This window comes from Erythrolamprus reginae, chromosome 3, assembly GCF_031021105.1.
Source record: "Erythrolamprus reginae isolate rEryReg1 chromosome 3, rEryReg1.hap1, whole genome shotgun sequence".
Lineage (NCBI taxonomy): Eukaryota > Metazoa > Chordata > Lepidosauria > Squamata > Dipsadidae > Erythrolamprus > Erythrolamprus reginae.
Genome location: NC_091952.1, coordinates 149673903 through 149697671, shown reverse-complemented (window position 1 = coordinate 149697671; position 23769 = coordinate 149673903). Strand labels below are relative to the sequence as shown.

At 36.0% G+C, this 23769-nt stretch overlaps 1 protein-coding gene across 7 annotated transcripts in view; it reads right to left on the bottom strand.

The window, feature by feature from the left end:
- SEMA5A (semaphorin 5A) overlaps positions 1-23769 on the bottom strand; it is a 245461-nt gene that overhangs the window by 66631 nt on the left and 155061 nt on the right. For all 7 annotated transcript variants that reach the window (XM_070747020.1, XM_070747021.1, XM_070747016.1 and 4 more), the window contains 6 exons: positions 20749-20811; positions 17503-17601; positions 14989-15202; positions 13331-13616; positions 9516-9651; positions 7656-7860 (listed from right to left, as the gene is read on the bottom strand). In XM_070747020.1, the coding sequence (XP_070603121.1) occupies positions 7656-7860; positions 9516-9651; positions 13331-13616; positions 14989-15202; positions 17503-17601; positions 20749-20811 (1003 nt within the window). The remainder of the gene's footprint in view (positions 1-7655; positions 7861-9515; positions 9652-13330; positions 13617-14988; positions 15203-17502; positions 17602-20748; positions 20812-23769) is intronic.

Here is a 23769-nt window from a genome sequence, read left to right as displayed (position 1 = left end):
TGTTTCCCCCACTCCTAAACTGGGGGAATGAACATTAAAATGCCAAATGTCCAAGGTTAATATGTATAAACTGATGTTGATGGGATCTGTAAAAGTGGGGATTGACCAGGAAAGATATTAGATAGTTTGATGAAAATGTCAACTCACTGAGCAGTTTCTGTAAAAAAGCTAAATACCACATTGTAAATTACTATTTTTAAATGAAAATAAAAATTCACAGAAGCCTCAAAACTGTGCAGTCATATCATGCATTTTCTGTGCATGACTGCAAATGTATGATTTTAATTCCATTTTGAGAATGCCATTAGATAATCAGGTATACATTTTAAAAATGAAGTATTTTGGTAGCTATCTGCTATTTCTGTACAAAGACTTAAACTATACACAATATTGTAGCTATCATTATTGTTCACACTTCTCTGAAGGCCTTTCATTTGTATTTTTCTGTTGTTTATATTTGTACTGTATATCCAAGTAAAAATGAATGCTTGTGCTTGTTAAAAAGGACTGCAAAGAAAAAAAGAGAATTAAAAAAGGGAAGGTTAGTGTTTGTTTAATTCTATGATCAAAATATAAATCATAAAAGGGAACAAGCCTCCTGACTCAAAATTAAAACTAAGTTACTGTCACACAATCACACCATCTTTGTGTGTGCTATGCAACCATTGATAGGGAAAATCCCAAACCAGACATTGTATAATTATTCTCTTAAAAGCATTATTTTTCCTGTCTTTTCCTTTAAAGAAATGTTTGAAATGGTAAGCCATGGGAGAAAACTGGCTATTGATTCCCAATTCAGTCACAATGCTCTTTTGCACAACTGGTTTAAAATTTAATTATACATATACCTCAGTAGCTATCGTAGGTCAGGTTCTGAAGAATTACTTTAATTTCCCCAAAGATTTAGATATGTTATATGGGGATTTTTTTTCCCCTGGAACAACAGAACCAATTCTTTCATGCTTAGCCACAACACAAACAGCTTTTAATTATGCCCATATGGTCTAGATTTAATGATAACTTTAAGAACTAAATTACTTATATATTGATAAATTGATTCTTTCTCCAAAGGCGTAGATGGGTGGATTATTTTATATTTATTTTAATCACTATATGATATGTAGCTTTTAATGTTGTGTAATCACTACTGTGTTTTGCTCTATTGTTTGTTATATCTCACCATTAAAACAGAACCAAAATAATTTAATAATTATTTTAGTGTCATATGTTTATGCTCTGTGGTATAAACAAATGGATGTTATAGATCTGTATGGAAACAGAAATTCATAGATCGGTGATAGCTGCATAATATAATTTTGTGTATAATTTTTGTATATCACACATTGCACTGGCTTCCGATCAATCTCTGAATGCAATTTAAGGTGTTGGTTGTCACCTATAAAACCCTACATGGCTTAGGACCAGATTATTTACAGGACCGTCTTCTGCGTCACATGTCCCAGCGACCAATCAGATCGCACAGAGTGGGCCTTCTCTGGGTCCTGTCGGCCAAGCAATGCCGGCTGGCGGGACCATGGGGAAGGGCCTTCTCTGTAGCGGCTTCAAAAACATACTTTATAATATATAATAACATATTATAAAAATATACACTGCTCAAAAAAACAAAGGGAACATTTAAACAACAGAATATAACTCGAAGTATTCAATGAGAATATTTCATTCATTCAGATCTAGGATGTGTTATTTGAGTGTTCCCTTTATTTTTTTGAGTAGTATAATAACACAACATCCCAATCCTTTTTCCCAATGCCTTCTATTAATGGTAGTAATCTGATCTCAGATGTTCTGTGAAATAATACCATTTTGATACGTATTCTAAAAGAAAGCTTAATTTCTGTTATCCCCTCCTCCCTTCTCTCTCTCCCTCCTTCCCTCTCTCTCCCCTCCCATATTTCCTCCTCTCTCTCTCTCTCTCTCCCTCCCTCTCCTCTTTTTGTCTCTCTCCCCCCACCTCCAATATTCTAGAACAGAGGTATCAAACTCAAGGGCCATGGGCCAGATGCAGCCTGTGAGATGCTTAGATCTGGCCCTTGGGGCCACCCTGGAAACAGGAATGGACTTGCCCATAGTATCTCTGCCAGACAAAATAGAGCTCGGTGGAGGTACATGTGACTCCTTCAGCTCCAGTTTCACTGGCAGGGGGCTACAAAAGACCACTGCAGCTGAAAACAGGGTTTCCTCTTTTGTATATGAGCATCTAAAAGTGGACAGGAGAGGAGAAAAGGAAAGAGGGGTGGAAAGAAAAAGAAGGAAAGAGGGGAAGGAAGAAGAAAGGAGACTGAAGAGGAAGGGAAAAGCAAGGAAGGAAAGAAGGAAGGAATGAGGGAAAGGAGGGAGGGAGGGAGGTAGGTTGGAGACAATGGATCCCCCCCCAGCACCACCTGGACCAGCACAAGTGCCTGCGACATGAGATGTTGAGTTGGCCATGGCCACCCTGGCCACACACCTCAATAAAACTCCAATAAAGCATACTTTATATTTTGTATAAAGAGGAAAGATTTGCTTCAAATAATGCCATCAAAGTCAGCATGGAATAGTTAATATTAAAAGAGGCAGAGAAAATGCAGAGATTTTAATGAAAATAAAATCATTTGTAAAGACAATGAAAAGGATTAACAGCCTCCAGCAGAATGAATGGAATTAAGAATAAAAATGATTAAATGGTTTCAGATAAAATGTTTGTGAACAAGTGTTGTAAAAAGGGTTTCTTTAGAGATCTGCATGGGAATGATAATAATATATTGAAACCTGAAATAGAAGTGAATACTACAAATGTTAATGTTCTCTAAAAAAACAAATAATAATTTTTTCGTGTTTTCAAATGATAAGACTCTAGGTAAAGATTTTGTAACTGGGGAAATATTGAAATATGGTATTGATTCTTTAAAGAGAGCAATTATAATGTGGCTTTATGCCAGTCAACGGATATGCCAATCAGGTTTTTTTCCTTTAATGAGAAAAAAAACAAAATATATGAATAGGAGTTTAAAAAAAGGTTATAAGGAGAAATATGTAAAGTTTCATATTTGGTGTGGAAAGTTGGTCACTAAATCCAGTAAGAGAACTATATAACGAAACTAAACCATGCATGAAAATAAATGGACTGCTTAGCAACTAGTACATCCTTAAACAGAATATAAGAACAAGATTTATGACATCCCTTAGTTGGATGGATGAAATGGAATATTTGTGGTAGATGTAGAGGGTGATGATTTGGAACATGAATACTTATGACTGCCGATGATGGCATGTTGTTGACAGAAAACCCAAACAGTTTGCAGACCTTGTTCCTTTGGTGCAACAAGGAATATGGATCTGAATAAACAATAAAACATTTCAAATTATACATAAAGTAAATGACCAAAAATAGAGAAGGTGAATGAATTTTTATACCTTTCTATAAGGTCTGAGAGTGATTGCATTGAGAAGCAAACATCCCTGATTGTAATGAATATTTCCATTTTCTTATACAGTGGTACCTCTACTTACGAACTTAATTCATTCTGTGACCAAGTTCTTAAATAGAAAAGTTTGTAAGAAGAAGCAATTTTCCCCTTAGGAATCAATGTAAAAGCAAATAATGTGTGCGATTAGGAAAACCACAGGGAAGGTGAAGGCCGTGTTTCCTCCCAGGAGATTCCTAGAAACACCCCATGGAGGCTTCTCCCTGCCTTTTCCGGCCCTGTTTCCTCCCAGGAGATTCCTAGAGAGGCTTCACAGAAGCTTCTCCCTGCCTTTTCTGGCCCTGTTTCCTCCCAGGAGATTCATAGACAGGCCCCACAGAGGCTTCTCCCTGCCTTTTCTGGTTATAGTTTTGGAGGCTCGGGTTTGTAAGTGGAAAATGGTTCTTGAGAAGAGGCAAAAAAAGTTCGTAAGTAGAGACGTTCTTAGGTAGAGGTACCACTGTATAAGCATCGAATATTGCTGAAGGAACATAAAAAGTAGAAATGGGGATGTTACGAGTGATAAAATAAGAAAAATCAGGGCCAAGAATGAATTGGGAAGGAATGAATATGAACTGAATACAAAAATAAATAGCCAATGGAAAAAATACATTGTTGAGTGAGAAAACAATAGACTGAGATGCTTTGATTCTACCGGGAAATTGAGTGCTGAACTGCAAAAGAAGAATGAACAGAAGAAAAGGAAGTAGAGAACAGAAAAAAATATTCTTGAATCAGGTTGATAAGGCCCTGAAAAAGAAAAAGGTAAGAAGTTAAAGAACAAAATACAATATATGGATCAGAATATATTGTAGTAACATGGAAATAAGGATGATTTGCAAAGGCAATAATACACAATGAATGGTGTAATTTAAGCAAGATATAATTACTTTTTATTGTCTTATTTCCTGCTTTCAATTTCTTTAGCTAAATATTTCTAACTCTTTTTTCTGTGCTATATATTAAATTTAACAACAAAAAAGAATAGAATGATGAATATCAATGTATGTTCATGTTTTCATTCCAATAGTGAAAAATATAATAACGATTTTTCACAATCTGGTTAAAAAGGTCTGTCTATGGAGATTCTCAATTACCTAGGCAATAGTTGTCCCAAAAGCATCTTTGGAGCAAGCATATTTTTTATGCATACAAAGAAATAGAGAGACAAAGATAGAGTTACAAGAAGTAGTATCACAATAACCTGGCTAGTTTGCGATAATATATATCTACAGTACCTAACTATTCCAAAGGTAATAACAACTATAGTTTATGTAAACTACAGATTAGTGAAACAACTTGTTATATGTTACAAGTAGTTTGGATTTCTTTTCAACAATCTTCCAAAATTTACTTAATTGAGTAATTTCACATAGCACAGGTAAAATAACTGAGAAATAAAATGTAAAAGGTATAAATAACTGTAGGCTATGAGTCCTTCCAGAACTCTGACAGTTCAACGTTCACTCCTAATTCTGCCTGAAGGCCACACGTAGTCTAGAAACACCTGCATCTACACATCCAGACTTGTAGATGAATTTAGATCCAATCTACATATCCCTTCACAATAGAGATTTTTTTCCCCTCAGCTTCATGGGATTCTAAACGGCCATTTAGAATAAAGCATAAGATTAAATCACAATCTGGCACATGCCTCATTTTATCTCAAATCTTAAAGGAAGGTATGATACAACAGTTTGTTGTATCATATCTTCCTTTAAGATTTGAGATAAACCTAATTATTAATAATCTATCTTTTATTTTATTTTTTAAACACTACTGTCCGAAACATAACTAGTAATATATACTGTAAGTATACATCATTTTATATCAGCATCATAAAGACACTGTTTTCAACAAATTGCAATATGAAAGTTGAGGTCATTGTAAATTAATTTATGTAAGGAACTCCTGCAGACTAGACACACTATGTATCAACCATTCAATTTTCATTGATCATGAGCCAGAATAGCATGTGGCTTTTTTTAAACAACATACCAAGCAAGTAAAAAGTAATGGACAAGGACTAAAAACCCTGGAGCAGTCTATAAATAATAGCCAAGTGAAAATACATACATATAATAACAAAATTACTTCTGAAAATATTTCCATTCAAGCACATTGCTATAACTCTGAGACATCTCAGTTGTCTCATTTTTTAACTACTTTATATTTGAGTTTTAACTCAAATATAAAATGGAAGTCAAAAACAATGACATTTCAGTGTCTTCAAAAACTCAAATATTTACAAGAAGATTTATAAATCACATTTTATTGATTAATCATACTATACACGTTTTGATTTATATTCTTTTCAGGCTTGTTAGATTTTTAACAGTGTATACTCAACATATAGAATCAAAACTTCAACACATTTCAAATACTACCCAAAGTTTCAGTGCATGGAAATTAATTAACACTATATCTAATTATATATTATTATAATATTGTTTCTTAAATCACACATTTACATTAAATGTCATATTTTTGCCTTCATGAATTTAATTAATTAATTAATTAATTAATTAATTAATTAATTAATTAATTAATTAATTAGACTTCTATGCCACCCAATCCCGAAGGACTCAGGGTGGCTTATAACAATTAAAAAATTACAAAACAGTAAAAAGAAGTCAAAAACCCTAATAAGACTTATATAACATAGACCCAACAACATGCATACACACCAGTCCTTCACATTCATATATGTGGCCAATGATGATTGTATGGTGAACATTATTTTATAAATAAAGCAATTCAATCATCCTATTCTAGCTTACTCAATTTTTATCATTTTACTAGTGGGTTTGGAGATCTATATTCCTCAAAGAAAAATTACATTGGGAAATTAATAAATCACTGTATTTTTTTAAACATTAAACGTGTCTACACTTGCATGCTAGAAATCATATCACGAAGTTATTACTTTTCAGTTTCTTTTGCCAAGCCTTTTAGCAAAAATATCAAATTCAGTTTAAGTACACTGATTGTTTGGAAAGCCAATAAAGTTAACAGGGGAATGAAGAGATGAAACAGAAATCTTCTTCTCTTTTTATTACTTTTCTCAAAGTACAGATGGTCATATCAGCTTAGATCCCAATAGACATTTGTGTATAACCAGTGGCATTCAGGAAAGAATTGCTGACTTGCATTAATAACAGCTTTGATTTTTAAAAGTGTACCGTACTACATATAGTTCCAGAAGGGTCCTGAAGCCATAAAAGACATTGGGAGGATGGGAGGATGAGCAAAAATGAGAAAGAATATGTTAATGCATGAACATAATTCAGTTTACTTGCATGGAATAACTGCCACCAATTCATTTAATGTACAAAAGTTTGACACATAGGTTTAATATGCACGTAACTTTAATAACTCTCAATGGGGAAAACACAAATTTGTTTTCCTCTTCTCAGCCATTCCAATGTTTTGCAACAGAAGTCACAATCTAATTAGATTGTGTCCTTTGGGAATTGGGCGGCATATAAGTTCAAACAAACAAGCAAGCAAACAAACAGACCGACCGACCGACCAACCAACCAACCACAGGTACTATAACTAGTTATTAACATTTTAACTAAGGCAACATCCATCAAAACTACCCAGGTATTTAAGTCAAAATTTTCATTCCTGCAGATCAAGACATAAATATAGGAATTATGTAGCAAGTTTATATGTGAGTTTATATGAATTTTAAAACCTGCTCCAGTTGTTACATCTTTTAAATCTATGAATTCCCTAAATACTACATTTTCTTAGAAATAGAGCTGAACATTAAACATGTTTTTCTAAATTTCTAAAAAGAAAAAGATCATATATAACTTTTATATAGCCCATAGGTCTTTCATTTCAATTAATTCATAAAAATGATTGGAAAACAAAACATTGGTTAAACAATTTTTTTCTCTAATAAAGCAAATCTCATGGATAGTTGAATAAATCCATGAAAATATACATTAAGAAACACAGATTAATTTGGGTGCATTAATGGCTGGCTGGATAGATACTGTAACTTAATATCAGTTGTCTATTATTATTGTATATACCACTATTTCCCCCTTGCTGTTGGTTTTAGGTTATTTTACTGCTGGTGTTTTAAAGTGCTTTTTAGGATTTTTAAAAAAAATTCAGCTAAACATTATAAAATAATCTCTGCACGTTAGAAATAAAGAAAATGAGAAAATAAATTACCTGTGGCCAAATAAATTATATGAAAAAGCATTTCTTTTCCTTGTACCACATCCACAACCACATGGGAAAAGCGGCTATTGTCCTCCATGAAGTAAGGAACTGGTGTGATAGGTTGGATCACTTCATGCATCAAAATAAACTTTTGGGCATCTTGGAGATTCCTCTCTGTCAGATTCAAATACAGGCCTTGATCCATGGTGCCACACTGAAAAGGTATACATATAATAATGTTTACATTAACTCAAGATTTTAAGAACTTAAGACATATAGTGTCTTAATTTGAGATTTCAAATTATGACAATCTAAAGGCTAGTTCTTATAATAAGTTGTGCACAACTGAGTGGTCATCCAGCTACTGTGTTTTCCCGAAAATAGGACACCCCCTGAAAATAAGGCTGATTTTTGTGGTGGGCATATACACCTTCCCCCCAAAATAAGCCCTAGTGAAGAGTTAGGCGTTCCTTGCCATTGTGTCCAGGGAAAAACATTGTAATAAAAAAAAACCCTTGTGAGTTCGTGAAGTTTGATTGAACTCAAAAGGTTTTTTTATTATAATATTTTTCTCTGGACACAATGGCAAGGAATGCTGGATAGGTAAGATGTGCATCTTGTGTCCCAACATGTCCCACCCTGACCCAATGGCAACAATAACATGGCTGCTTTCCTTCCCCACCATCTCTTTATGGAGAAGGGGGGCCAGTGTGGAAGGGGAGAAGTGAGACGAGTTGAGCAAGACATGGCTTTCCTTTCTGTCTCTTCTTCTCCCCCCGCCTCACTTGCCAGGTACGGCAGGGCTCCTGTCTCTTGCTTAGCCACCTGCCCACTTTAAGGCTGCAGTTTGGGGGTGGTAGGTGGGCCGCAAGATAAGCTCAACCGTGTTCCTCAATGTTGTGTCCAGGAAAGCACATTGCAAAAGAAAAATCGCAAGTTCAATCAAACTTTTCAAACTCATGAGAAGTTTTCTTTTACAATGTGCTTGCCTGGACCAAGGAATGAGGATGGAGCTACAAGTCCCAGATAGAACATACATCTCACAGCCCAACATGTCCCACCTGCCAGAAACGAGTCTCTGTGAGACTCATCATGCCACCGCTACTGCCTTGTGGAGCAGGATTTTGCAAGGCTTGTTGTGCCATTGCATGCATGAATGGCAGCACTACCATGAGGTTCAACATACTGGCACAGCCGCAAGCAGCAGGATGCCAGCTGTGCCGATATGATGAAGCTCACGGCAGTCCTGCAGTTTGTGCATGCAACAGCACAATAAGGCTTGCAGAGTCCTGCTCCACAAGGCAGTGGTGGTTCACCAGCCACTTGGCCAGTGCGAAGAACAGGGAGGGAAGGTGGTGGCAATGGGACATCCAGTCCAATTTAAAGTGTTGATTCTTCCTATTAAATCATAAACAATTTAGGACAAGAAAACTGAAAGCTTGTTTCCTCGTGCTGTATTCAGTTTTCAGTTTATGTCTAGTGTCATATCTAAGAACAAAAAGAAACTAGGGCAATGAAAACACAGAACGATGAGTTTTTAGGAGTAGCAGAATGTGGAATTCACTCCTTCTGTGGACAGATTAATCCAGACAGTTTTAGCTTCCAAGAGAAACCAAAAATACCCCTGCTTAATGGACAATGTGTTGCTCTCCCAATGTTATCAGCTTGCAACTTATATCATCATTACCATGGATTCAACACTGTCAGTTAAATGTTAAACTCAGGTTATTTAGAGGCTTTATTATTTTTACCACCTTTATTTAATTCTCCATTGATCTCTTGTTATTATAAATATTTTAACTTCGTAAAACTGTAAGTGCAATTTGATTGACATGCATACATTAAGAATACCTGTTTATTTTCAATTACCTGAAAATTAGGATTAGGGTTTGGATAAGGAAGCCAGGCAGAACGAGAGTTTTCTTGGTATTTGAATGACCCACTAAAGACTTGAGTTATTGCAGTCATGTTGAACACACAAACAGCTGAAACAGCTATGCTGTTCCTTTAAAAAGAAAGAGAAAACAGATTGTTTTATATAGCCAGTGAAGGATTTCTATAACACTTATAATTCTTTCCATCTCATCTCAGAATTTATGTTAAGTATGTATGGATCATGGTTATTAAGTTAGCATTTCCTAGAGTGATAGTCCTGTAAGATCTAGAGCAACATCTCTGGAGGCACCAAGTTGAGCAAGGTTTCTTTGTAGTTTAACATTATTTTATAATTAACAATCTCATGAGACTATATATAAATTATACATTATACAATTACTTTTCGGTACATATCACATCATACTTTGTTGTCAACTCTACATTAAAAGTCTCCAACATTGTACCCTTCCCTAAGCTAACTTAGCTTTTTTTAAAGTATCGTGATACTGTTATATTAACTAGAATACAACATGTAAATATTTATTCCTTGAATAATAACCAATTACCAGTTGATTAGTTGGGATAGATTAACAGAAAAGTGGAGAGCTAAAATCTTGCTACTTGGGGAAGAAACAAAACCAATCAACATGAAAATAAGCAAGGATAAACGCTCTTCTGTTTAAAACATCAGATATTTTCTTACAACAATCATATAATAAGCAATATATGTAAGCAGTAAGAATTACATCTTTCATTCTTAAATTATTTGCAAACTACCTAGGGTCAGCCTTTCCCAATCTTGATATCCTCCAGATGTGCAAGCTTCAGTTCCCCAAATTCTTAGCATGCTGGCTGGGGAATTCTGGAAGCCCACACATCTGGAAGTTGCTCATGCTGGGAACTGAGTAAATGTTCACAGATTCCTAGACAGCAGTATCTCTTTTGTGACAGAGCGACCTATGTGATTCTTAAATAAATGTTTAAGTGTTAAACTATAAGTGTTTAAGATCATTTATGCTAAAAGCCTAGTTACTGAAAGGGAATACAGTACACAGTAGTAAACTGATCAGCTAAGCAAGAATTCAACACACTGAACAGCTATGAAACAAGAGCTAATGAAAAGCTAATTTAGTGATAAAGGTAGATTTAATACAGCAGAACAGCAGGTTGAGTGTGAAGGTTTAGTAATATTCATAAAGCATTTAGCTAAAGTAAGGTATAAAAGATATTAAATGCAGAATTATAGCAGCTGAGTGAAGTATTTCCATTCCGTAATTCCTGGAATGAAATAACAAAATCATTTTTATCTTAAAGAAGGAATCAGATAAAAGCTAGAAACTCAATAAATGTTTTAATTAATTCTAAATAAAATTGCCATATATATGCCTATGGGGAATGTACATTACTCCTAATTCAATGCTATGCAGAGAGAACACACCCAGTTTAAGTATGGCATCCAATTCCATATTGTTTCCTAGAAAACAGTCTGTTAAAATTATTTAATTAATTCATTTGTACTTTGCCCATTCAGGCATTCTGTAACCCACATACTGGTAATAGTCCCAGCACTGTTCCTACTTGACAGTTTCAAGCACCAGCATTATTTTCCCATTATAATGTACATTGCGCATGCCAGATTTTAAAGCTGAGGGCCCTGCATGCTATCTCTAAAAATATGCAGTTAAATGTATCTGGGAGATTCCCACCACTTACAGAGACCCATACAGTATTTGATTTCATCCTTTTATAGAAATTAATTCTCCTCCTCTTCATATGCTGGAACCTTCAAGTGCTGGAGAGCTACCTTACAGATTTGGGAGTAATAACTTATTCAATTTATACAAATTCAGAATAACTTAAATACCAAGAACTCTTCCCCCAAGAACTGCTTCATTTATATTTCAAGGTGCTTAATGAATTGCCAGCCCATAGGAAAGTGAAAGGGCAAATAAGACAAAGATATTATTTGATTCATTTTTGTAGCTATAAAGGCATAATCATTATGAATCTTACAATTAATTTTTGCTGTAACACAGAAATGTACATAGCTCTCTATGAAATCATACTGTTTGTAATATGTTGACTATCAGTCATGCAATGGATTAAATCAAACTGAATTATGGAAGAAATTTATATTTAGATACAGATACACAATAAATGTACAGATATAGACAGCAAAGCATAAAGAAAGCTATAATAGAGCTAGTCTGGTGTAGATGTCAAAGTATCGTCAAAGTAGCTAGAAACTGGGAGTTCTAGTCCCACCTGAGACAGGAAGCCAACCCAGTAACTTTGAGGCAGTTTTTCTTTCCCAACCCTAGGAAGGAGGCAGTGGCAAATCACTTAGGAAAAAACTGGCCTTAAAATGGCTAGACGGAAATAAATATACTCTGGAATACCTTTAAAATTACCAAAATAACCTGGAATTTGCCATCATTTGAATCAGGAAACTATCAATTTACAGTGACTTCATTGGTTTCCAATTGATTGTTGACCAAAATTTAACATATTAGTCATTACTTTTAAATATCCTAGTGAGATCTGGCTGTTCAGATATCTGAGCAATGGCTTGTAAGAGAATAGGCCCAGCAATGTGTTTCCTGAAGCAACTGTTCCTATGATTATGGCAAGATGTACTCCATCATAGCATTCATCCAGGTTCAACTACATTTTTTGAGTGGACCGGATTCTTTCCTGAATGATTTTCATTGTGTGATCAAAACAATACTTCATAGCAGGGCCACTCAACCTGTGGGTCACGGCCCACTACCAGGCCGTGGCCTATTCGCAAACTAGGTCCTCCAAGCAGTGCCCCAAAGGCTTCTCTTCTCTCTTCCATGCAGCTTAAGATTCACGTGTTCTGGCTCGCCATTTGCATAGCCCTGTTCCCTTCTGTCCTTCACAGCCAGGCTGCCAAGCCATCTGCGCCCCATGCTCCAAGAGGAGCAGTGAGAGCAGAGGCTGAATAAGTCTGCCCTGCTCAGCTTCGATGACTCACCGAGACTGCCTGCATAGGAACTTGATCCACTTCTGGAACATTGGGAAACCTCGATGAGTCTAAAGGAACATGAACATGAGCCGCTCCAGGTCCTCGGAGACAGGCGGCATACAAGTCTAATAAATTGAATTGAATTAAAATGGCACCCTGAAAGGCTTCTCTTTTCCATGCCAAAAGCTTTTGCAAATGGATGAAAGGCTTCGGGGGAAGATATCTCACACTGCTTCGGGTCTTTCATCCCCTTGCAAAAGATTTTGGCATGGAGAAACCTGAATTACCGAGACTGCTCCCCAAAGGCTTTTCTTCTCTCTTGAAGGCATACACACATATGCACTGGCCTACTGCTTGTGTGGCCTAGTCCCTATCACCGCCCCAGCTAGGCCACCAAGCAGCAAAGATTGGGGACTATTGCTTCATAGGATCTCTTGTCTCCAGTTGAATGTTCTCCTACAATTCATACTACTCATGCTGGCATGTTTTCTTAACTCCTTTGTATATATATATATATATTAAAAATAAGCCACATTTACTAATGGAACTGTTCTCTTTGCAAATTAATTCATTAATGGGACTGATACAAATATTTAGTATATAATAGTCTCCATTTTTGCCAATTGCTACCATCTTATCAAATTAAAAATTCAAACAAGGAAAGGTTTAAAAAACACACATTCATCTAGCTGTTAGATTTATACCCTCCTAAAAGTGATAAAGACTGGTATCAAGATTGCCCACTCCTGGATATAAATAGATATCCTCATCAAGTTAATTTTGAATGTTCTAGAAAGAAAATACTACATAAACTACATACACATTAGTGGTAAAGATCCCGTAGATTAATTCCAGTTCTGGCAGGAAGAACGTACTCTGTAATTCATTGTAGTAAAATGGGATTTCTCCGGGGTGGGAGCAATTCAAACGAGCTTTCATGAAGGTGGTCCAAGTATCTTCCAGCAAAAATCTGCCACCAATGTCATTCTTACAAACTCGAGCAGCCCGAGAAAAAACTATTTTCCCACAGTCATGTTCCACTGCATTCTCTCGGAAGAAAAAGTAGATGAAGTTTCCGATGTCATATGAAGACACAAAATTTGGTTCTGGGGAAAAAAATAAGGAAAAATAACTTTGCTCCCTAAATCAACTCCATCCATCTACTCACTGACTCTTGTTTCTTTAGGCCACATACCAAGGATTCATGCAAGAAGTTACTGTTCTACAAGTCCTACGGGATTGGGCAGCATGGAAGTTGGATAAATTAAATTAAATTAAATTTTGGGAGGGGGGCTAATATTTTCCTTAAAACCTAACTTAGTTAAGCAATGCAGGTGTAAACTGGAATGTCATGTGACTGCACTGACCTAATATGACTGCACTTACAATGGCAGTTCAGGCTATTCTAGTTGCCATTGTTAGGTGAACTTCCTGCAATTATTAGACATGCTATCACCATTTGCAATCTCCTTTTGGCTTCCCCATTCACTCAGCCTGTCAGAAATCAGCAATGAAGGTTGCAAATGGCTATCACCTGATCACGAGGAGTTATTCTAACTGCAAGCAGGTTACCAAGCATTCAAATCGCAAAGATGTGGCTGTGGGGACGCTACAAAGCTGCAACTACCAGGACTGGTTGTAACTCTCCACATTCAGCATTGTTGTAACTTTAAACAACCCTGAGGTTCTGTTCGAAAACACTAGACACTTGTACTGTTCCCAGGTCTATTTGACCTGGACCGAAAATGGTTTATGTTAGGTACTTAAATTTGGTCTTTTTGAAAACGTTTTTCACTGTGAAACTAGTTTGAACATTTCTGCACACAATGAAATGAAAATTGAAATGAAAAATTTTACTAAACATATGATTTTTAAAAATAATATATGCCTCTTATATTTTCACAATTAACACTCAATTGTTTTATATCTTTTCTTTAGTTGTTTTGTATCTATTCTTTTCCCCATGCCCCAATTTCATCTAACATGACCAACTTTAAACCTGCAATAATGACATCTAAGAAGTCATCATTCTATATGTGAAGAGGCGGTAGACCAGTGGTTCTCAACTTTTCTAACGCCACGACCCCTTAATACAGTTCCTCATGTTGTGGTGACCCCCAACCATAAGTCTAGTGCCAATTCTCCCAACAGAGCTTTAAGATGATTGACAGGAAGGTCAGAGGGACACCTCCACTTTAAACACCTGATTGGTCGGATCGTAAAAATATGTTCCAAGGAGCCAGAATCGAAGCTTTCTTTCCTAACACCATGGGAAATTTGTCTTTTCCCATGGTCTTAGGCGACCCCTATGAAAAGGTTGCTCAAAGGGGTCTCGACCCCCAGGTTGAGAACAACTGCTGTAGACAAAGCAGCATTAAGTTGTAAGAATGAATCTTTTTTCCTTCAAAATGAATCAGTTAAAGTTCTTAAAAGAAAGCATTTCCTAACAAACAAAATATGTCTCTTCCACATACTCACCATTGAGCCATTTAGAGTTATACTGTGCAGTCCGAAGTGGAGGAAAAATACCCAAACTGCGATAAATTGCAGGATCTCTCCCTGGAAAGTCCATGACAGTTGCTGCATATAATTCACCAGTGCTTGCAAGAAGGGCTGTAGAATTGTGCTGGGGGCTATAAGGACAGCGTGCCATGCCACTGATCTGATCATGTGTCTCTTCCAAATTCCGTAGCTTAAACAGAATATTGGGGAGAGGAAGAATTATTACAAACTGCATTAAAGAATATGAAACCCACAAATCTTGAACATAAACTGAAGAATTTATTTGTACATGTGTCCTGCCTTTGGTTCAGAAACTCTTTCAATTTTCCCCCATATTAATATTGAATTAACTATTATATGCCTCTAATTCTATTCTTACATTACCCATGTTTCCCTGAAAATAAGGCCCTGTCTTATATTTATTTGAACCCTGAAACAAGCGCTTGGCCTTATTTTGGGGGAGGTCTTATTATTTTGGGGTACTTGGAGCAAGGTGGAGGTCCTCTTGCCGTCTTATCTGATTTCCAGCTCTGTCTCCCTAACTCTATCCAGAGGAAATGGTAGGGACCGGCTGCATGCGTATTTAAATATTTTTGGAGAGAGCTTATTTTGGGGGAAGGGTTTATTCTTGGAGGGGGCTTATTTGGGGGGAGTGTCTTATTTTCAGGGAAACATGGTAAATATAAATATACCCATAATTGAAAGAAAATTATATATACAAATAATTGAAAGAAAATATGTGACCTCTAATGTGAATAATTAAAATGATGTCTTATAGCAGTGGTCCCCAACGTTTTTTCTACCAGGGACCAGTTTCAGCAAGACAATTTTTCTATGGCCCAGTGGGGGCGGAAAGGGGCGTGGTTGGGGGCGGGATTAAGCATGGGGGTGCTGGTCCTCCCCACCCCTCTTTCCCGCCATCGTCCTGTGGCCGGCAGAACCTGTCTCCCAAGCCCTCTTGCCCAGCGGGAGCTAAGCGCTGGAGAGAGGGGGTCAGGCTGGCCCTCCTGCCTCCCCCCAGCCAAAAACGCAAAAGCGCCCCGCGGCAGAAGCCAAAAGAGGCTTGAGCCTCTCGGTCCTTCCCGCCCCTCTGTCCCATCCATCGTCCTGTGGCCGGCAGAACCTGCCTCCCGAGGCCTCTTGCCCGGCGGGAGGCGAAGCGCTGGAGGGAGGGGGTGGCGGCATGAGGGCCGGCAGCTGCTGACTCCACGGACCGGCGCAACATGCCCCGCGGCCCGGTACTGGTCTGCGGCCCGGTGGTTGGGGACCCCTGTCTTATAGTACATTCTTATACACTTCTTACTAGCTTTAGGGCAGGGGTCGCAAACTTGGCAACTTTAAGAATCCTGGGAGTTGAAGTCCACAATTCTTGAAGTTGTCAAGTTTGAAGACCTCTGCTTTAGGGAATACAAATTCAATAAAGTGTTGCATATCTACAGTACACTAGATTTCATTCACCCTATACAGATTATTATTCCGCATGTCAATCACATAGGTGACCTCTACAATATGTTCACTGTTTAAAATATGCATATTTATTCATTTATTGGGCAGGTTTTGAAAGAAAATTGGGAGTTGCAAGAGGAAAGGTAATCCTTGCTTCCACTGCAGAAACTCTAGAACCCCATCCAAATTTTACAAGATATTGAAAAATATTGTCTTACTAAGGGAACCCATTCACTCCTTCCATCTTATATACACATTCATTCAGTTAATCCACAACATGAATACATATTGTATCATAGCACCATTAAAGCAGTCTTCTAGCATTCAAGTATTGCAGGATATGGTACCAGACATTTGAGAGAAAATCTGAGTATTAAGAAGAGAAGTTTTTTCCATTTCTGGTAGTTTTCTTTCTTGAAAATGCCACCTACACCACAATAAGACTTCAAAATAGCCTGAACAGTCATAAATTAAGCCTATTTTGAGGCTTTATTATAAATGATAGGTACTCCTTACCAATATTGTAAGGTTAGGCAGAAGAACCTTTCATTTTCTAGGGTAATTCCACTTTGAAAAGTCCCCCATGGCCAGAATGCTTAAAATGGCCTCAGATATTCAAATTGGGCTATTTTAAAGCCTTTCTGGACTAGAGAAATTTATAATCTCAGATCAGCTGTAGATCAGACTCCATAAAATAGAACATGGCAGATTAGAGAGTTTCTGATGCCAAATGTAATCAATGAAGAAATTCCCAGGTCTCTGTCATTTTTTTTCTTCAGCCATTAATAATATTTATGATTAATAATATACTAAGTGATAATAACATTCTCACATCTCTGTTGATTTAGTATTGGTAATTATATAATGCATGAAAAACTGGAAATTGTGCATTATACATTACAGTTGATAGATGGCCACCTAGTGCATAATGGAAATTATCCAATTTATTTGTATTTGAACAAAAAATTCCACAATCATAGAAGTCTTCCTCCACACTTCTGTCTTACTGAATTAAGAAACCTGCAGATCCACTCATATTCTTACCGTCCGATTAGTGCAAATGGGTGTAAATGCATTAGTTCCACATGCAAATAGTCTATCTCCACCAATCAGGAGTACACGAATATAATTCTGGCACTCTTCCTGCCAAAGCAAAATATATTGTATTAAGAAACTTCTATAAAGTCAGAAATTATTTAAAATTAATTCCCAATGACAGTAGTACAATCCATCAATGTGTTCTGTAAATACTAATATATCAACATATATATTTATTTCAATAGCTGCTGATTATAGATTACAGCAATGTTCATTGTGCAATAAGTACATGTATGGACTTCTATGGAAAAATAATGTTTTGTTGTCTGATGCCACTGTAAACCATTTATTATAAAGACTTAAAGATGTACATTAAATGTCAAAAATGTATAACGATATTTCAAAGGCATATTGGTAATATAAATGTAAAGAAGGAATTTTTTACTATTGTTAGTACTATGTACAAGACAGTTGGGTTTGAAATATATAAACAAGCTAACAATGAATGCTTGTATGTATTGAAGTACTATAGCTTTAAGAGGTAGCGTTGCAAATTGCCATAAGAGGGAGCCAGAAAGCATGACTCTGATCTCTCTGCTTTCTCTGTTCTTTCTGCTGATTTACTGTGACTAATGTAGTAAGTTCTGTGTGTTTGATGATAGTTTGATTTCTTTGTAAGCTGTAATTTATGTATGTATGTAAGACAAAGACAGGTTTGAAATCTTATTATTGTATTGAGAGTTATTGATTGATTTGAATGTAAATAACTGGGCTATTTAATTTGACTGTGGTATTTCTAAAGTAAACACTATTTTATACTCCCTTAAGGTCTTTTATGACTGAATAATTACTCATATCTCCTGGATAACTTCTGGAATCCCACATTTGCCTTATTGCCCTGCATTCAAAAGGCAAATTGGGCTTATTATCAGGGGATGCCTAATTTTGGGGGAAACAGGATATGTAAAAGTAAAAAGCTGAGGCTGTATGGTATTATCTTATGCTACAGCTCTAAAAAGATTTGGAACTCGATGCCTTTCTCTCCCCCCCCCCCCACACACACACTTTTAGGCTACACTTTTTTTCCTTGCCTTTTTCCTCCCCTACTTTTCCACTATTTTTATTTTTCTTTGTATTTTATATTTTGATAAACTAATACAAAAATTGAAACATATCCCTCTTCATTTATTGTACAATACAATAAATACAATACAATAACTTTTGTAGCTGTTTTAAATTCAGGACTTTAATTCAGCTTTTTCTTTTTCATATATTTTTTTATTCAACACATCTTTCTCTAAAAATAAATATGATATATGAACCAACCCTAACAAGCCATCAAATAATACTGCAGAAATTTGTTGATGTTAAGGGTAATTTTAAAGAAATGTTGGAGAACTGCTGAAATACCAGACCATCATAAAACAAATATTGTCCAGAGATCTCCTTGGCAGTGTTTGTGGGGGTTAGGGTTTTGTATTCTTTTGCATGGTAGAGTTTTATATTTTTTTATAGTTGTAAATTACAAGAAGTCTGTATGAAGACGGCAGTATAAGAGAATCAATCAATCAATGACTAAATTTTTCACCCAATAGCAACACTAAGTAGGTGATTTCATGGCAATATGAAAACATAGGGATTTGCAGAATTTAGAACTCAGTAAAATGTTTTAGTGTATAGATATTCTGGCCAAATGCCTTCATTTGATGTCCATTTCAAGATCAGATGTCTTTTAGTAAGGGTTAGAACAACTTGTTTCAAAGTTGGAACATTTCTGATAAAACTGGAACAGCTTAGAATGAGATGTTAAATTTTCAAAGTTTTCACCTTATTATTTGCACACCTTTATTCAGCCAGCCCAATTTTTTATCTAAAATGGGAAACTGCAGGTTTTTGAATGAGCTTATAAACTTCAGATTTCAACTACATTTGTGCAAGGACTACCAAAGCACTTCCGGGTTGAAAGGATTGGACAGTGACATCACTGTTGCCCAGGGGCTGCCCAGTTGGGGGCTCCATTTAGCTCCACATTAAGTCACCTCATCAAAGTGGTATCCATCTATCTGCCCACAGTCTCTTGCTGTTAAACAGCTGGGTCAGCAGAAGTTGGAATATGTGATGGGAGCTCACCAACCCCATGGCAGTAAGTAGGTCTCAAATGCAAACCTGCCAATCATCAGTCCTAATATCCAAAGATATTTCACCAGAAGAGCCTTTCACTCCTCCACTCAAAACATAATACCCTACGAAAATAGACTAACAATCCTGGGACTAGAAAGCTTAGAACTACAGCGCCTAAAACACGATTTAAGTATTGCCCACAAGATCATATGCTGCAACGTCCTACCAGTCAATGACTACTTCAGCTTCAACCGCAACAACACAAGAGCACGCAACAGATTCAAACTTAATATTAACCATTCCAAACTTGACTGTAAAAAATATGACTTTAACAATCAAGTTGTCGAAGCTCATTACCGGACTCAATAGTGTCAACCCCTAACCCCCAACATTTCTCCCTTAGACTATCCACAATTGACCTCTCCAGGTTCCTAAGTGGTCAGTAAGGGGGGGACATAAGTGCACTAGTGTGCCTTTCGCCCCTGTCCAATTGTCTCTCCTTTATCTCATATATCATATATATTTTCTTCCTTTCATATATCTTCTCCTCTATTTTTACATATTATCTTTATATATATTACTTCATGTCTATTCTCTTCCATATGTATTGTGTATTGGACAAATGAATGAATGAATGAATGAATGAATAAATAAATAAATAAATAAATAAATAAATAAATAAATAAATAAATAAATAAATAAATAAATAAATACAATGAAATCTCATGAACCAGCATACTAATCCAGAACTTCAGATAATCTCAATGATTACACAGAGGGTATTGGGAGCTTGACATTAGCCCTGTTATTAATACCTTAAGTTTCAAATGCCATTTTCAATTGGTTTGATTTTTTCCAGTCTTACAATAATCTGTAACCCTTCTTCTATTCTATTGGCATGTTTCTACTTTTGTTATTTTTTCCTTGACAATCCTGCATTGTGCAGTCTATCCATTGAGCATTCTTGGCATGGAAATTCACAATAAATGTCCAAAAATCATACTAAATCCAGAAGGCAAAACATTGGGAATAACTATTACATGTAATATAGATGCAGTTTTATCACATCCAAGACATCTAGGGGAAAAAAATAGCACCATTTCAGATAGAGAAAACTGATTAAAGACTTACCGTTGATTTGCCTTTACTATAACAAGCTTTCTTAGTAGTCTCATCACAACGCCATTCCACACCCTAAAGATCAAAAATATAATGATTATTTGTTCACAAAAGCAAATACAATCTAATATTCCCATTGAAAGATAATCATTTTCTACTGAAATCCACCATATTGATGTGAAATTAATTGTAAAGAAAATCAAAAATTATGATACACACTGAAATGAACATGGAGCATATCTGCTGATTTATGGTCAAACTGCACAAGACAGGGATTAACAGTGTTCTTTCATTGTCCGTGTTCTATTATGAAAGTCAAATTATTTACTAAAATAATGTTTATGTCTGTCCTTCCAATTGTCTAGTATCCACTCTTTTTCTCCTCTGATACTGGAAGTCCCACTCTGATACTGGACACATCCCCTGCCGTTTTCACAATCATATGTGAAAACAGCAGGCATAATGTGCCTCTTGTGTGAGAGACAAATATTACTATACTATTTCTATTCTTTCCAAATTATCTAATGACAGCTTGTAATACAGTATATTAAAACTATTAAACCATGGGAAAAAATGAAAGTAGTAGGATACATATATATGGGCATGTGTAAAGTTATATGTGGGTTTTGGCCATACATAGGTTTCTTAAAGATAATTGGGCCATTTTTTTTCCTGGGAAGGTATTCCTCAGATAAAGCAGCTGCTCTAAAAATATCTGTTCCATTTGACGGTTAAGGGACCCAAAAAAACATGATCAGGCAAATTCAACATCCAGGCAATTTTGTAATGGGCATGTGCCTACTGTATTTTTAAGTGATTGTTATCTCAAACAATTTAGGTAAGCACCAGCACTTTAAAATATTCTTGAAAAATTTCCCCACAACTGATATAACATTCTTTTAAAAAAAATAAGTCTAGAAACTGCACTTTATATTACCTGCAGCAATTCTCAAATAGAAGACCCATTTTTGAGATTTGCAAAAGATTAATCAGAAGATTAGCAAAGTATCATCCCAATATGAGAAAAATCACCACTGGCAAAACTCTAATTCATGTGACTTAAGTGACAAGAAAAAACAGAAAATACCAATGACACATCGCTATAAATGTTTGAATGATCTTTCTTGACACCTCTTATGGTTCATCACAATCATAGACAAGATAAAACTTGGCAGGAGCTTCATAACAAAGATGCTATTGGGAAAGCAATAACTGAAAAAACTGCATTCTCATCAAGTTCTGCAGACTGAAGCAAAACCACCATATCTACCACCTATCTAAATATACATAGGGTTCAAGAAGAACAAGGTTTTATCTCCTGTATTTTTTCTAGCAGGGCTATTACAACAGTCTCGGTACAAAGTCAGAAGTTGGTTTGATACAGATATAAGTTGTGCGTTTGCCACCTGTTTGAACTCCTTGCCTCTGAAGGAGAAGTTAGTGAATGGTTAGTTCTAGTCTTTAGGATGGCACATATAGGGCAATTGGTCTAAGGATTTTAGTATTAGACCAAGCACCATATGCATGATACCTAGAGCAATCTTTTTTCATCTTGAAAAGAAAATGTAAAATTAAAGCCTTAATGATGCAAAATACTATCTCAAATGAGATGTTCTAACCCTTAACACCTCTCAATTATCACTTTTGCTGTTCCTGTAAATGGGTTTGGTAGTGGTGGTTATATTATTATTATTGTTGTTGTTGTTGTTGTTGTTGTTGTTAACAACTTTATTCATTAAACATGAAACTCAGTCAACTGAACATTTAAAAATGTATCAAAAATATTATTAACTGGCAGTGATGGTTGATACAGGTTGTTGCGAGCATCCTAGTTATCGATCAAGTATTTTCTTAAAATATATGATGTTCCAAGTATTGCAGTTTTTTCCAGTTCTACTGGTGTTATCGCAGGAAGCTTCAATTTCTGATGCACTCTGTAAAATTCTTGGGCATGGTACTAAGTGCCCCAATGGCAATGGGTATCACTGTCACATGTTTCATCCATAATCAGGTAGTTTCAATACCAAGTCATTATATTTTGTGATTTTTTTTCTAGTTCTTTTTCTTAGACTCTGGCATTTCCTAATATAGTGATATCAATAAACTGTAAGCTTCAGTTTTTGAATACTGCGATATCTGCCATTGTGTTGCTGTTATTATTATTATTGTTGTTGTTGTAATAAAATTCTATTCAACAGTGATCAGTTTGGCCACCCAATTTGAAGAACACTAAAATTATATTTTAAGAACTCTCTAGTTCATATTTGTGATTTAAGAAACATGCCAAAGGTATCGTACCTATGATTACAGAATTCTCAGAATTACAATATTACAACAGATTCATAAGGTTTTGTATCACCTACATCCAAGATAAAATGGTGATTTGGTTTCAAACTTTGACAAGCCTGTAAAGAAAAACAGCAAACATTTTCCCAGCTTCAGAAAAGAAATGGTGCATCAACATATGCACAGAAAAAGTAACGAGGAAAAGAGTGTTAATCAATAACTCATGATGAAAATGCTAAGGAAGTCTAGCAATAACAAAAACCCTAATCATAGTGTAAGAATGCTACTTACATGCTACTGTAAGAATTCCATTGCTAAAAAAAATACAGATAAAATGCTTAAAAAGTTTCAGGGACTGCCTGAGGATATGCTGAAGAGACAAGAACTGGAATATTGGAGTGTAAGTTCCAATTTAACACGTAAGAATAAAATCTGATGGCACTCAAAACACAGCAGCCCAAATGCCAACCTCCCAGTATATCAGTAGTGACAGCTTTGAAACTCACAGCAGTTTGAATATCTTGGCAAGAACAAAAGCCTGGGGAATTCTTTTTCCCTCTTCTTTTTTTTTCTTTACCCCCCAAAGATGATGATTCTACAGTCAGCCCTGATGGAGGAAGGATAAAGTACTCAGTTGCTATATGGAAAGCTGGCAAGCAAGCATTGTTTGTCTGGGGAGTCTCAGTGAGCCCAACAGATTTGCAAAAATATAAACAGACCTACGCTCATAGCAACCCTGTGTTCATA